Source organism: Castor canadensis, chromosome 8 (assembly GCF_047511655.1).
Source record: "Castor canadensis chromosome 8, mCasCan1.hap1v2, whole genome shotgun sequence".
Taxonomy (NCBI): domain Eukaryota; kingdom Metazoa; phylum Chordata; class Mammalia; order Rodentia; family Castoridae; genus Castor; species Castor canadensis.
The window spans coordinates 150,008,570-150,023,395 of record NC_133393.1 but is presented as its reverse complement, the minus strand read 5'-3'; the positions used below and the strand labels follow the sequence as shown (position 1 = coordinate 150,023,395).

The following is a 14,826-nucleotide window of genomic DNA, read 5'->3' as shown; positions in this document are numbered from 1 at the left end:
GCATCCTCCCCTCTTGAGCTTCCCCAGCTCTGCTGACACAGAGCTTGAGGCTCTGGGGCAGGGGTCGCTGCAGGTGCCTGCAAGATTCCAAACTCCACCCCTTCCTCATCCAGTGCCCATGGGGTAAAAAAGCACTGACCTCAGCGGAGTGCTGGTGACAGTCACTCTCCTACGGGAAGAAGGGAAAGGAGTAGGGGACAGTTTGCCATTGATCACTCATGTGAGACTGCGGCCTGATTTTTCACTTTCCACACCTGTCCTGCCTACCTCCCAGGGCTGCTGGGAGGTTCAGATGTGATCATGTCCATCAAATACAGGAAAGGCTGTGTAGTTATGAGGGGTCATTAAGCTTGCTAGCTACCGCACTAATTCCCCACACCTTAAGTCCTAAGTCCCTCAGGGTAGGGAGGTAGCAGCTGGGCAAACAGGTCTGGTGGCTACCTCCGGGACAGCCGGGACATAGCCACCTGTCCAGTTGCCCACTCTGTGGAGTTAATTTGCCTGGGACCAAAGGACAGCCCTCCTTTTCCCTTGCTTCCTACTGTGGAGGGTCATACTGGGTCTGCCCAACTGCCTCTGCTTAGACATCTGACTGTGGCCTCTTTCTTTGATATCCCCAAGAGGAGTCAGTCTACAAGGCAGCGGATTGTGTGTTAGGAATCATTTAACACTGAGAGTGGAAAGTGGGCCCGCTCAAAACGCAGATTCCAGGGCCCCACCCTCAAAGGAGACTGGGGAAAATGCACTTTATCAACACCACTCATCTGCCAGCTCACCCTCCAGCCACGCCAGGTAATTTAAATGCAGATAGTGGACAGATCACACTTTGAATGAAGGTTGGTGTTTGGAAGACAACATGCAGTCTAGAAGCAGAAAGTCTTATTGGTTGTGTGGCTGAGGGTCTCTTACTAAGCCTTGGTCTCCTGATTTTGAAATAGGGAGTAAGAAGGAAAGAGGCAGGCAGTGTGGGGCCACCAGATCCTGGGATCCAGCCACCCAAAGACCCACAGCACAGACATCGAGGTGGAGATGTTGTTCCTTTGCTCAATGTGTGCCCAGCAAGCCCAGCCCAGAGTGGTGATTAAAGCTAGGCAAACTGCACTTGCAGAAAGGTCAAAATGTGAACTAATTGAGGGTAAGGCCAGCTCAATTAAGGAGGAGTCTGTGTGAGGCACTGTTTGATGAGCAATCCTGGGCATCTACATCTGCCCATGGAGCACACCACACACCATGCTGCCAGAAAACAGCTGCTAGAGCATGGAAGCTATTCACACATGGGAGGTGGGAGTACTCCCGATACTGGCAAAAACCTTGGCCATGGAGGCTGCAACAGGCCCCATCCCCCATCTGAATGAGCAGCAATTGTAACACCAGGTGGTGTTAACACCACTAACTAACAGAGCTTCCCATACATGTAGCCTGGGGTAGAAGAGGATGGGAAAGCCCAGGAGGAAGAGGAGGAAGAGACCCTACAGAATGCTGCCTTCCCCCAACCCCACGCCCCTTCGCTTCCTTCCACCCTGGTCTCTAGATTCACTAAATCTCCATAGTCCAAAAACATATTGCAGTGAGGAAGGAACAGGCTTTGAAATCAGAGGTTCCAAACTGGCTCTGAGACCTGAGGCAAGTTACTTAACCTCTCTGAAGTCTATCTATAAAATGAGGCTATCTCCTGGTTCTTAGAGGATGAAAAGGAACACAATGATGCATAGATAAAATCTTGTGCTGTGTCTACCCCAGTTGGCAGAGCCCATCCTTCCTCCCGACCATGCCTGGCACACAATGGGTCTCAGCATTGGCTTGATGGAAAACCAGACAGATCCCATAATGCCATCCTCAGCATGTCATTTCCCTGCCCAAATGCCCTGTGGCTCCCAATTGCCTATAGAACTGTTCCCGGCTTCCCTGAAGATCTTCCAAGTGCTTCCAACCCCAGAAGACATTCTGCCACTCCCCTCCACCCCAACAATAAGCTCACACCACTTAGATTACCCTCTCCAAATACACCAGTAGACTTGGGCCCTTGTGCCACTACCCTGACCCTGTTTCACCATTCCTGAGGCTGTCATTCTGTCCCCAGTTCCGTTCCCCCCACCGCCACCTCCCACTGCCACCACCATGCAGCCTGCACACACACCCTGGGATGCCTATCTGCTCAGGCCTGTATTTGTCAAACTCATGGGGGTGCCTCTATCTGTCCCTGTAGAGCCAGTACTTCCTTCCTACAGAACCTGATACAGCAAAAGTGCTAAACAGGATACTTCTACAGCTGGAAGCTTCCCTCCTGAGCCAGGATGCAGTTTGAACCTGAAACTCTAGACCAACAGGAAGGCAGAGTCAGAGCTAGGCTCCAAAGGGGTCCTGTTCCCCGCTGCTGCCCGGTGGCCCCCACCCCACCAGCAGGGCATGTGTGTTTTGTCAGCCACGGCTTCCCAATTGTCTGTAGCCATGTTCCATTGTTTCGGGCTCACTAATTAGACATCATTAAACATCCAGGCTCCCTGGCTGCACTGGCAGTGTCTGGAGCCCAATTGCACCCAGCCAGGCCACTTCTTTTCCAGACCCCTAGGCCTCAGTTTGGGGCCCTGTTCCCACCCTTGAAAAGCATGTCCTCCTGCTGTACCCATGGGGCTTACTTCCTCCTGATTTGACCCCATAAAGCTATCACTCTTGACACCCATACTCTGAGACAAGGTTGAATGAAGGGGGACATATGAAGGATACCCAGACTGTTTCTCCACAGAAAGAGGACAGATATACCCATATGTGGAAGGTCAACTCACTCAGCTATGAATATGTGACCCACCAGGGAGGAAGCACAGAAATTCTTTTAAAGATCCTAGGCCAGCTTTTCCCTGCCCCACGGCATGCTTCTGGGATGACTTCCCCCACACTAAGTTGGTGTTAATTAGTGAAAATTATCTAATGCAAGCTCATTTTAACATTAGCTTAAAGCCAAACATAATTAGAAAGATAAATCAGCTGCTAAAAAAAAAATCCAATGAAGATACACAAACGAATTTTAGGAACATCCACTGGTTTGGGTTATGGCCTTGAGCGCTCAACACTAAGCAGCACATGGCAGAGCAACGTAGGTCGCAAGAACTGCCAAAATATTCCTGTCTGCTTCATCAGGGCAGGGCAACTGGACTTGACAGCTTGCCAAGGAGGTTCTGAGCAGCAGCAAGGTAACCTGTGGCCATCACCATATTATGTGACCTTGGAGCACTTCCCTAGACAGGTAAGGAAAGTGTAGAGAGGGGCCTGGTTGGTGAAGGCCATCAAGAGACATTTGGGTGAAGGGAATGGTGTGAGCCTATGTGCCCCTGAGCTTTCAGCCTCGCATACAGTCTGCCCTCTGACTGCCTTATTCTTGTGCAACTGACTGATTCAGCTGTCAATTCCCAGGAAGTCTCTGCTAGCCTGGACCTCAGTGCACGTGCCTAAGCCTGGGAATCAGACTCATCTCAGTTCCCATTCAACGCCACTATTCAGCAGCACGACTTTATCCTGTCTCTCAGTTTTCTCATCTGTAAAATGGGAAGTTGCTAGATTATCATTACATTTAATAAAATAGTATGTTCTAAATGTGCTAGTGAGGCTGGAGGTGTAACTTAGTGATAGGAGCACTGATTGCTTAACATACTAGAAGGCCTCAATGGATCCCCAGCATCACAACAAACAAACAAACAAATAAAATGGTCCACATTATGTCTGGTGCTTAAATGCCCAGTAAATAAACTACCAACACCCCCAGCACCTCCACTACTATACTGAAACTTTCTTTCTTTTTGTCTCATCCATTAGACTTAAGGCAGGGTTCACATTTTACTCATCTATAAATTTCTGGTATCTGGCACATTAGCAGGTTCTAAGTAGAACATGTTGAATGAGTGTAAATGGAGGCATCTTCAGGAAGTTTGTGAATTCTCTTGGGAAGAGGAGTTAAGGATACTCACAATCTGTTCTCCAAAGCCACCGAAAGGAAAAGTGTCCTGGTCCCCATCTTCTCCTGACTCACTGCCAAAAAAGCCAAAAAGAACACTTGCCTGGAGCTTCTCACATGCCCAGCCACTGCCATGAGAAGCCCAAAAAGAATGATGACTGGCATACAAGCTTATGCCCAGGATGAATGTACAGATCATCAGAAACCTGGGCCAGAGAGACTCATCACTAGAAAAGCCATGGGTTCTCTTCCAGGACTAAGATCCTGGATCTTGCTAATGCAAGTCCACAGATGGCACTGACTTCAGAGAACAAAAAGAAAAGCTGCAGAAAGCCACAGCTCCGGCTTAGGCTGGCTGTTCCTGGCACCTGGGGAAGAAGGGGTGTTGGGCGGGCCAGGGATGGCTAGCGTGACTCAGTCTTGGAGGGAGGCTCAGACAATGCAGTGGGTCGGGTGGGGTGGGGGGAGTGACAGGACTTGAGGGAGGTGGTCATCCAGGGCCCAGACCTACACAAATGTGTTCTTTCCTCTGCTAGTTCCTCTCTCCCAGCTCAGCTTGGAAGCTGGCCCCAGAACAGAATCTGCTTTGTATACTCCATGAGAGAGAGGGAGAACTGGCCATCAGCCAAGGTGAGGTAGCATCCCAGGGGCTGAGAACATGGAAGAGGGGAAGGTGCTGGGCTGGGAATCCCCTAAAGGTCTCTACCTGTCAGAAGTGTGTAAGTCCCAGGAGGCCAGAAAGTCACCATGAAGTAGACAATATAGGTCCTTAGAAGCTACCTATACCCAGTATTCCTTTGTTTCCTGTCCCAACGTTGCCAGGCAAGAAGAATCCTTCTCTCCCCTACTCAGTCCAGATCAGAGCAGCTAACAGTCATGTACTTGTCTGTTTCCAGAACTAGTCTGTAAGCCTCCCAGGACCTGGCTGGCAAAGTATACTTGGTGGTAAATGTACTTTAAATGTTTCTGGACGTTTTCAAGGGAAGAGATGGCTCCAAAGAACAATTCCCAGGAGTAACCTGCATTTGCAGGAGACAGCCTTGAACTGAGACCTTGGCAGGATCCCAGCCAACTGCTCTTGAGTTCTATACCTTTCCCGAGCCTCAGGGAAAATACCACTTCCCTTGCAAGATGCTGAGGACTGGATTAATTAAAGAAAACAACGTGCATAGCAGCTATCTCATTTCTCAACAGTGTTAGTACTTCTGAAGAGAAATCCCTTTTGTCTGCATATTACTTACATTTTTTCAGAGTGCTTTCTCCTAGCTTTGCATTAGATTCTCAGCACAATCTTGTAAATGTAAACAAGGAAGCAAAAATTATCCCCATTTTACAGATACAGAAATAGAGGGCCAAGAAAGTCAAATAATTTGCTCAAGATCACCCAGCAAACAAGGAAAAGAGATAGTCAGAGAAAGAATGAGGATTCCCAGGTTAGTGGTTTCCAGCCCTGGCAGTGGCCTTAGAACTTCCGAGATCTCTGCACAACAGAACTAAAGCCCATGAAACCTCAAAACCAAGAGGTCTGAAAGTTTACTGAGCCCTCACCTCCTATGTTTTCTCTCTTAGGGAAACACTCATTGGCAAGTTCAGGGACCCAAAGTATAAGATTTCCTAGGGGCCAGCTCTCTTCTCCCTCAGAAAGTAAATAGCCATGTACACTGGCCATGCTCAGCACCCCATCCCCCAACTCAGGTCAGTGTCACCACTCTCCAGGGCCACACTGGAGCCAGTGACCACCATCTAGGAACACAATGGAGTCAGTGACCACCATCCAGGGCCAGAGTGGAGCCAGTGAATACCATCCAGAAATATGCTGAAGCCAGTGACCACAATCCAGGAACATGCTAGAGCCAGTGACTGCCATCCAAGGTCAGGCTGGGACTAGTGACCACCATTTAGGAACATATGAAAACCACTGACCCCCATCTAGGAACACACTAGAGCCAGTGACCACCATCCCTGAATATGCTGGAACAAGTGAACTCAATCAAGAGTCAGGCAGAGGGGGGAGAGACAATGAAAGCCCAGGGTCTCCAGAGTAAGAGGACTTGGGGAGTCTCTCCAGACTGCCCTGGGACTCCAGTTGAGCCTGTACAGGCGGTCAGGCCCTTCTAGGGGAATATCTTTGGAGGACTTCTGATTTAGGAACAGGGCAGCCTCCTTACTCTCCTATCTTATCTCTCTCTCCCATAGCAGATTCCAGAGAAGATTCTAGCATGAGGATTCTAGTGTCACAGGCTTCCACAGGTAACTCAGAGGCAGGTAGACAGCTGTTCTCACCAATTCTTACCAAATCAAGGCCAACAGATTAACACAAGGAGAAGGGAGGCAAGTAATCCTCTAAGGAGGAAAGAGGAAATGCACCTGCCTAGGCCCTAACCCTCCCAACTCTAACTGCCTGGGTAGGGCACCCCGACTTCCTGGTAGGAAATTCAGCCACTCTCAGAGAAAGTACAAGTTATTTTCCAGGACTATCAGCATTTATATGATGCTTTCTGGTACACCAGCTTTCACACACAGTCTCTTCCTTTCTAAAAAACCACCCAGAAACCTAGACATTATTATCTACATTTTACTGGTGGTCATGAGACTCAGAAACGGAGGAGATTTGACCACAGGAAAACAGCTAGGAAGTGGCCAGATCAGGACAAAAGCTAAGATCTTTCAACTTCACAGCCTATCTTCTGTCTCTGACATGAAGCTGGGTCTCCATGGCTTAGGAATTCCTGCTCCTGGGATCAGTGATTGAGCAGGAAAGAGAGAACTCCCATGGCCAAAATACCTAGGGACTGCCATGGATGCCGGGACAGGCTGGGGCAAGAACCCAGAAGTGCTGTGAAGGGTTTATTCCCTGGAGCTGGGGCTGCAGCTGGGCCATTAGCCATCAACTTTAATGGGACAAGGACTCTGGAACTTCCTGGTGCCTCAGAAACAAAGCCCATGTGGAACAGTCACTGTGGAATGGCAGAAGAGTTAGATTAGAAGAGGGATCAGTGCAGGGGGGCATGCAGGTCCCTGGGCTGCCTGAGAGGCCACTTCTGCTCTGTGCACTTAAGTCACTTCTAAGAGGCAATTCAGAAGCTCCTACAGTCACTGTCCCTCTGAGGTGGAAGGAGAGAAAGGAGAAAGAGGGTTACATTAGGAATAAGAACTGGGACAAGCGCTCAACAAGGTAGTGAAGTGCAAGTGAACATATTTTCCAATCTCAGATTTCATAGACCAGTAAGATTTTTCAAAATTATTTATGTAAACTCTTTTTAGGGGGAATCTGCTTCATCTCTGTTCATCGATGCCCAGCACAATACCTGGTATAGAGAAAGAGCCTGGTACTCTTTGCTGGATGTAGCTGAAAGAGGAAAGTGTTGAATGGGGCTAACAGGGAAAGATAGTGGGTCCTACTCAGGGCAAAGGCTGCCATTTGCAAAGCTGGGTCTCTGGGTCTCCAAGACTTTGCCACACCATTTGGGCACTTCTGCCTATCAGCTGCCCAGACCTCAAACCAAGGCTGCTAACTTCAGCCCACCATACCCCTCCTCTACAGCCTTTCTCTAAATCCCTCTCCCTTCCCTCCCTGTCCTATGCCCCCAATTTAGAGCATCCTTCTCTGTTACCTGATGGCCTATTACACTAGAAACTAAATTGTCCCCTGAGGAGTGGACAATTCAGCAGGGACACCTCTAGACATTTGCTTCCCTAGAGGGACTGGTGGCTGAGGAGACAGTCTCAATTCTTTAAAACCAGGCCACTGACCACCAGTGACAGTCGAACCATAAGCACAGTCCTTCAAAGGTGACTGGGAGGATTGTGAAAGTTCCCAACCCAGGAGGATAAGATGGGCTCTCCCAAAACAAGCTTTGTGAAACTCTGGATTTAAAACTTGATGAAATGACAAGGAAAAGGTGGCCCCTCAGCCCAGCTTTGAAGAAGAAAAAAGTCTGTCAACAGACCAGGAGCAGCCTGAATACCCACCAACCTTTTTTCCCCACTAGCCAGGCAGGCCTATTCAAAAAGGATCAGCCCCTGGCTGATAATAACTCCCTATCCCAGCAGCCATCCTCTCCTGGGCTGTGCTTATAATCTTCATGGGGGTTACAGGTAATACTGACCACGGACCAGGGGAGGCTGTGTAATCTCCTGATTCTTGGTCTAAAGATGTCACTTCAGCTGGGGATGTAGCTCAGCAGTAGAATGCTTGCCTAGAATGCATGAGTCCTTGAGTTCAATCCTCAGCATCAAAAAAAAAAAAAAGTCAGTTCGTCTTTTCGGACCTCAGAGGGCTCCCCTGTGAGATGAAGGCAATACCCTGTCTTACTATTATTGAAGCACCAAGGAAATCAGACAGTTAGTGGTAAACCAAGAAGAGCTGGTGCATTTGAGTGTGGGAACCAGCAATGCAGGAGTTAAGGGTCAATCTTTGAGGTGAGGTTTTTCCAAGTTTTCCACTGATCCGGAAGCACTAGGCAATACTCTCCAAACCTACCCGGCAGCCTCAAAAATGGATAAGGGAGCCTGGGCATGAGGAAAGCCAGAGGGATTAGAGCCATCTCACCTCTCCTGATAGTTCAGACAAGTAACTTCAAAGAGCTGTGACTGGATGAGTGCCTCCCCTCCTCCCCACGCCCTCTCTCAAACATTGGTCATACTGAATTATAATGATGGGTTAGCAGACTATTAGGCTACTTAAGACCAGAGATGTGTTTTATATGTCTTTTTTTTTTAAAAGTAAAGTACACTTAGCACACAGCAGACCTCCAAATCTTTGCCAAGTGACCAAAGAGACACCTGCCCAATCCTTTCCAAGCTGCCGGGGGATTATGGTTATTTGTTCCTCTTACACTGAGCTTTGCAAAACAAGATCCAAGAGCATCCCATCCACACATGGTTTTGCAGTGGGACACTCCCTGGTAGTTACAATGATTCAAGCCACCCAAGCAGCAACAACTTGCCCTGGTCTTTGTTGCTAGCATGGCATAGGCCAGGGCATCATTCATTTCTGGGTCCCTAAAGGCATCCTTTCTGCCTGTCCTTAAGCAAAGGACACCTTTAAGTGACACTAAAATAAGCAGATCTCTCTCCAGTCCACAAGTAAACACAGATGAATTTTTGAATGCTGGTTACCCAGCACAGTTTGGGAAGAGCAGAGGCCCAGAGAGCAGCTAGTCTAGAGTCACCCCATCAGAGGCCTTCCTCTTGCTTATCTCCACACCTGCTGGGCTGATTCCTCACTGACCACAGCCCCCTGCCCATCCTCCCCAAGCCCCAATCATGTTTTCAAAGTGTCCCTAATTAGTCTCCTTCCTCCATATCTTGAAGAATCGGGTATGGAATGGCAGAATCCCTCTCTGGTCTGTGACCTGAACAAGTCAAGACAACTTCCTCTGAATCTTAATTTCCTGTTTGTCATTTGGGAACAAAAATGATAGCACCTCATAAGGTTTTTCTGAGGATTAAATGAAATAAAACCAAATCTCTCTGGCACATAGACATGTGCATGTCCTGCCTCCCCTCCACAGCTACCTCCATCTCTGCACATAAACCATTTCTTGGTTTGCCCCACCCAGCCTCCTGGCAGTCATACTCTCCCTGGAACAAAGGAAAACTCCCTCCCTCAGGCTGAATAGGTAGGAGGGAGGCTAATTCAAAGGCCACGGATGGTTGCTTGCCAGCTGGATCAGCTGGGGTAGAGGGTGGGGCAGGGCAGTGGTCATGAGGTGCCGCTGTATAGACATAAGGGGCAGTGATTAAGGATAGGGGCAAAGAGGGCCTGAGAGTTGTGTGAGCACACAGGCGGAAGCTGTTGCTTCCTGGGGACAGTCACTTGTCTGGGTTGAAGGACCCCACACAGTACTCAGCTCCCACCTTCACAGCTCTTTTCTCCTGCTAACCAAACCTTGCATTTTTGGGGAGCAAAAAACCTGTTGCTCAAGCTTCAGATTGTCTTACTAAGAAACTGCAGTTTTTCTCTCCAAGTCTGCGACCCACCTCCCTCAGGAAGCCTTCCTAGATTAGGCAAAAACAAAAACAAAAAACCTTTTCCTTCTAGCAGAACTCCAGCATTTGAGCAAACTCTTGGAGGGGAAAAGCCACAGCTTGGATCTTTTTTATTCTCTTTGTGGCTAGTACCTGGCACACATAGACAACTCAGGAAATAACTCTAGTTGAATCTGTACATGTTGGACTGGTTCACAACTGTTAAAATTTTCATTGTTAAATATTTGAGGAGTTAAGAAAACCCTATTAGACAGGATCATCTTGTCATTCCACACGGGTCTAAAAGCCCCAGTGCCAAGGGCCTTATCTCTCCTTTCTTGTAACAACCTGTACCCCAGATCCGTGACCAGGCTAACTCCACTCAAACTCCTTTCTTAATCCCATTGTACCATTACTTGGGAGAGTGGGGCAGGGTGGCACAGGGTAACAAGGGCTTTGGTGTTTGGATTCTGGCTCAGGCACTTACTAGCTATGAAACCTTAGGCGAGTAACTTAACTGTCTTGAATCCTGATTTCTTTCTCTCTAAAAATAAGAACAGTACTTATCTCACCCAGTGGTGGTGCAAAGCAAGTGAGAAAATGCAGGTAAATCATTAGCACAGTGGCTGACACATAATAAATGCTAAATAAATTGAGTCTTTGTTAGTATCACTTCATGAGGCTTGGCCCCTGACCCCAGCTGTAGCCTGCTGCTCAGCACTGCCACCCACTTCCCTTTCCCCTCCTCTGTGTGCAGCTTGCCTTGTTCTTCTGTGGAGTGCAATATACAAAGAGAGCTCAATCAGACAAGGAACAATTACTTCCAGAGGAGGGTGGAAATGAGCACAGTTGAAATGTTAACCCTTCCTCTGGCAGTCCATCTTAGCCAGTCCCTAGGAAGAGGAGCCCCACCACTTGTCTAGATTCTTTTGCCCTCCTTAGGCCTGTTTAGCCTCCAAGGGTAAGGGAACATCAATCATGCTCACAGAGTTGAGTTAGATGAGATCTGGCATGTTCAAGTTGATTTAACCACAGACATGGAGTAGAATTAGCATGATAAACCCAAGCCTCCTCTTGCATATTCTGATAAGGGCACCAAAGGGTGCCCCGAAATCTCAGTGAAGGGGAGCTGGGTTTAGCACCATTAAATTCAAATTTCAGATAAACAATGAATAACTCTTTAGTATCAATATTCCCATGAAACTTCAAAATGTATTTGGAAAACATTTTTATTTGAAGTTCAAATTTAACTGAAAAGTCTACACTTTATGTGGAAACTCTATCCAGGTACCACAGAGGAAAGATTAATCTTCCACTTGCTTCACATCTTACTGACTCCACCAGTGTTCTACCTAATCAGTCATCCTGGAAACACCTCCTTTCAACAAAGCATAACAGGTGGCCTAAGTAGGAGCTTTTTTCTGAGCTGCTGTAGTCCATACTTGTTCAAAAGTGCCCAGCACCTGCCAGGCCACAGCTGGTGCTCAAAATAGCTTCCCTCACTCATTCCAGGCGCAGGCGCCATGAGAATGTGAGGCCCTGGTCAGTTTTGTTTGGGAGGGAAGGGCTTCCAAGAGCAGCACAGCTGAGGTGAGACTGGGGAGGTTACTTAGTGCCCACTTCATGGGGTGGTTTTGAAAATCTAACCTGAAAATGGCCAGGGACAGTCTTGTGAATCCCTGGTCAGCACACAGGTTATGATTAAGACCTTTTAATGGCCCAGTTACCACAGGGGCCCACAGCCCCTATTCTGCCCAACGGAGAGGGACAGGATAGTGCAGAAAGCCAGCGCCTTTGGACACAGTAATAACGACTAACCTCGGTCTAGCACTTTGTGATTTGCCAAATACGTTCCCATTCAACCTCTCTAGAGGCCCACCACAGCCCCACAAGGTGAGAGGGAGCTGGGGACCATTTTCCACAGGACGGTCGGAGGTGGGGGTCTGAAGGTGAGGTCCAAGACGCTGGGGAGAGGGGGGAAGTCTTGGCGCAGGGCTAGGCCTACCTTCTGGGCCTGTTGGATCATCTGCCTGACCACCTGCTTCAAGTGCGGGGCCTTCTCGTCTTTGGGGGGGTGGGTGAAGAGGGTGACGCGGCTCACACCGCGGTAGAAGCCGGTGTCCGTCCAGCCTAGGTCCAGCGGGGGCACCTCGGTGTCCGAGCGGTCTGGCCAGTAGGCCAGGGACTCGCCGGGCTCTGCGGGGCCGTGGGCTGGGGCCTTGGCCTTGGTCTTGTTCTTGCCTCGGGGAGCCGCAGCGACGTCCTCGTAGGGGCTCCAGGCGGCGCGGAGGGCCTGGCGCTCCTGGCTGGAGAGAAAGTCCCGCAGCCTCTCCTTCTTGACCCGCTCGCAGTAGGCCTGCTCCCCGCCGCCCAGCAGCGCCTCCAGTGCGGCCCGCCGCCGCTCGCAGTAGTAGAAGGCGGCCTGCACCTCGGTCACCTTCTCGTTCACGTGCGCCTCGTCCAGGCAGCTCACCTGGGACTCGGCCATGGCGCCACGGCCGCCGCCTGGGCCCTGGCCCTGGCCCCTGCCTCGGCCCCGAGGTCCCACCGCCGCACCTGGAGCCGCCGAGGGGCGGGGCGCCTCACCTGGCCGCGAGGTCGGCCTTGTCCCGCCCCGCGGCCGCGAGCCGGCCAATCCGCGCGGGCCGTCGGGCGGGGAGGGGCCGCCGCGCCCTCCGCCTCTGCCCGGCTCGGCGAGACCTCGCGGCTTTGCCAAAGATTCTGTCGGCCCAAGCCCGCGAGGCTAACCCGGTTCTAAGCCCTAGAGTGAAAAGGAACTTGGAGCGTGGCCTTTGGCCCACGTCCGCCTCCCAGCCCCAGCCCTTCTGTGGGGGAAAGGTCAGCGCAGCCCTGACACGTGGCACGTGCGCACTCATTTTCCACGCAGGTAGGACTCAAAGCACGTGTTCTGGCCCGAGTGGCCCGAGCGCCTTCGGGACTGGCAACTTGACCTCCCGCGTTGCAGAGCTGGGGTCCCTGCGGCTGGTCAGGATTGTGACGACTGTGGAGCGGGGCTGTTGGTGTGGGAATGCAAGATGCTAATGAAATCCCTAGCTTCCCGCCCACGCGCCCCACTTCTGAGATCCGAGTCCTCCAGGCGCTGTCAGTCCAACACCTTCACTACAAAAATTTCTTTTAAAAAGCCACCCAAACAGAAAACATGTAAGCAGCAGCAGTGAAATTCGCCCCCCCCCCAACTTATTTTGAAGTGGTGTGTGCGTGTGTTCTGGCAAGATATGCTGCCAGAGGCCTGATTACTGTATTAGTGATTCAAAATATGTGTTTGAGCTCAAGGAAGGAAGCCGAGCACAGACACAAGCGCGCACACATACCACCAGCAGCTCTGCTGTTTCCCATTGGATTAAGTACAATCTTCTTAGTCATTAACATATTACTTTGTTCATGCACTGCTGTACAATTTGACTCTCCACATTCAAAATATTTTCAGATCATAGCAACCAAAGGTTCACATTTCTTTCATTTTATAACACAGCATTTTAGAGCTGGAAGGAGCTTTAGAAACTAGTCCAACCTCCTCATTTTACAAATGAGGAAATAGAGGCCTAGAAACAAGTGCTTTTGTAGGTCTCAGGTAAAAGGAGAGACTAAGCACAGGGACTACTAGACTCTCTGTGTCTGGGAGGTCTTTTCCCTACATTATGGTCACCTTTGCCCTTTTGCCTTTTCTTCAGAACTGAGGGAAGGTTATTGGGGACTTAGTTTTAAGGGTGGGGATATGATGAGATCAATTGCCAATTCTAGGTGTTCCTTTTTTTTTTTTTTTCTTCTTCTTCTTCCATTGCTGGGGATAGAACCCAGGGCCTTGTGCATGCTAGGCAAGCCCTGTACCACTGAATATATACCCAGCCCCAAATCATTACTTTGAGGATTATATTTTCAATCATTTGCAAACTTTGTGACAATAGCTGGCATCCTGGGTCATCTCAAAGATTAGGGATGGTGAGCAGTAAGGAGCCTGTCACCTCACTTGTCCTTTGCCACTCCTGGGAATTGAAAGACTTAACTGGTGCTAACACTCCACTTTAAGCACTGCAGGCAAATTCCATCCTTAGGTAGCAGAGCATTTAGCTTGTTTTCTAATGACTTGAGGCCCTACAAGATGCTAGGCTTTGTGCCCTGGGGATATAAAGTGGCTCAGAGCAGTGGGAGGGAGGGATTTTGAGTGGAGCAGAAAGATAAGAAGAACCCATGGAGGGGTGTTGGAATAGAGATTGGGTGTGGTCAGAGCTGCACACCAGCATCAGACACACTTGGGTCCAGTTCACACTTCTCTTTCAGAGCCTTAGTGTCCCTATCTGTAAAATGGGATAACTCTGACTTCTTACCTTCCAGGTTGTTTCAGGGGTTAAATGAGATCACATATCTGATTTAATTAGCACTCGTGTCTGGTAGAAAGTGGTGCTTCCAAGACTTTACAGTATATGGCAATCAACAGCAGCGGGGGTGGGGGGTGGTAATGAGGGAAGCTGGTTAAAATGCAGGTTGTGATTTAGTACGTGTGGGATGAGGCCTGAGATTCCGTGTTTTTAATAAGCCCCAGGCTAGGCTGGGAGTGCTGAACCCACAGATTGAGCTTTTCCTGGCTAGGATTTCAAAGCCAGGTAAATAAGAACATGAACTTCCCCATCAGTAGGTCCTGGAATGGACTTCTGCTTTCCTGATATTAGCTATGTGTCCTTGGCAAAGTTAATTCTACTTTCTGAGCCTTGGTCTCATCATTTGTAAAATATGGGCAATAATAAGTCCAAGTCACGGGATTCTTTGTAAGGCAACCAAATTAATAGAAATCACCACTTAGCAGAAGGCCGGTCACAGGTAGTAGCCATTCAAAGGTAGCTAGTCTTAAAGTATGGGAAGACCAATGTGGGAAGACAGGGACATTGAGC

The 14,826-nt window shown here is 49.4% G+C and overlaps 1 protein-coding gene across 1 annotated transcript in view; it reads right to left on the bottom strand.

The window, feature by feature from the left end:
* The window catches only part of Fam83f (family with sequence similarity 83 member F), a 35,986-nt gene extending 23,496 nt beyond the window's left edge, over positions 1–12,490 (bottom strand). Inside the window, exon 1 of the mRNA XM_020173432.2 lies at positions 11,925–12,490. Coding sequence (XP_020029021.1) covers positions 11,925–12,407 — 483 coding nt within the window. The 5' untranslated portion in view covers positions 12,408–12,490. The remainder of the gene's footprint in view (positions 1–11,924) is intronic.
* Between the last annotated feature and the right edge of the window lie 2,336 nt (positions 12,491–14,826).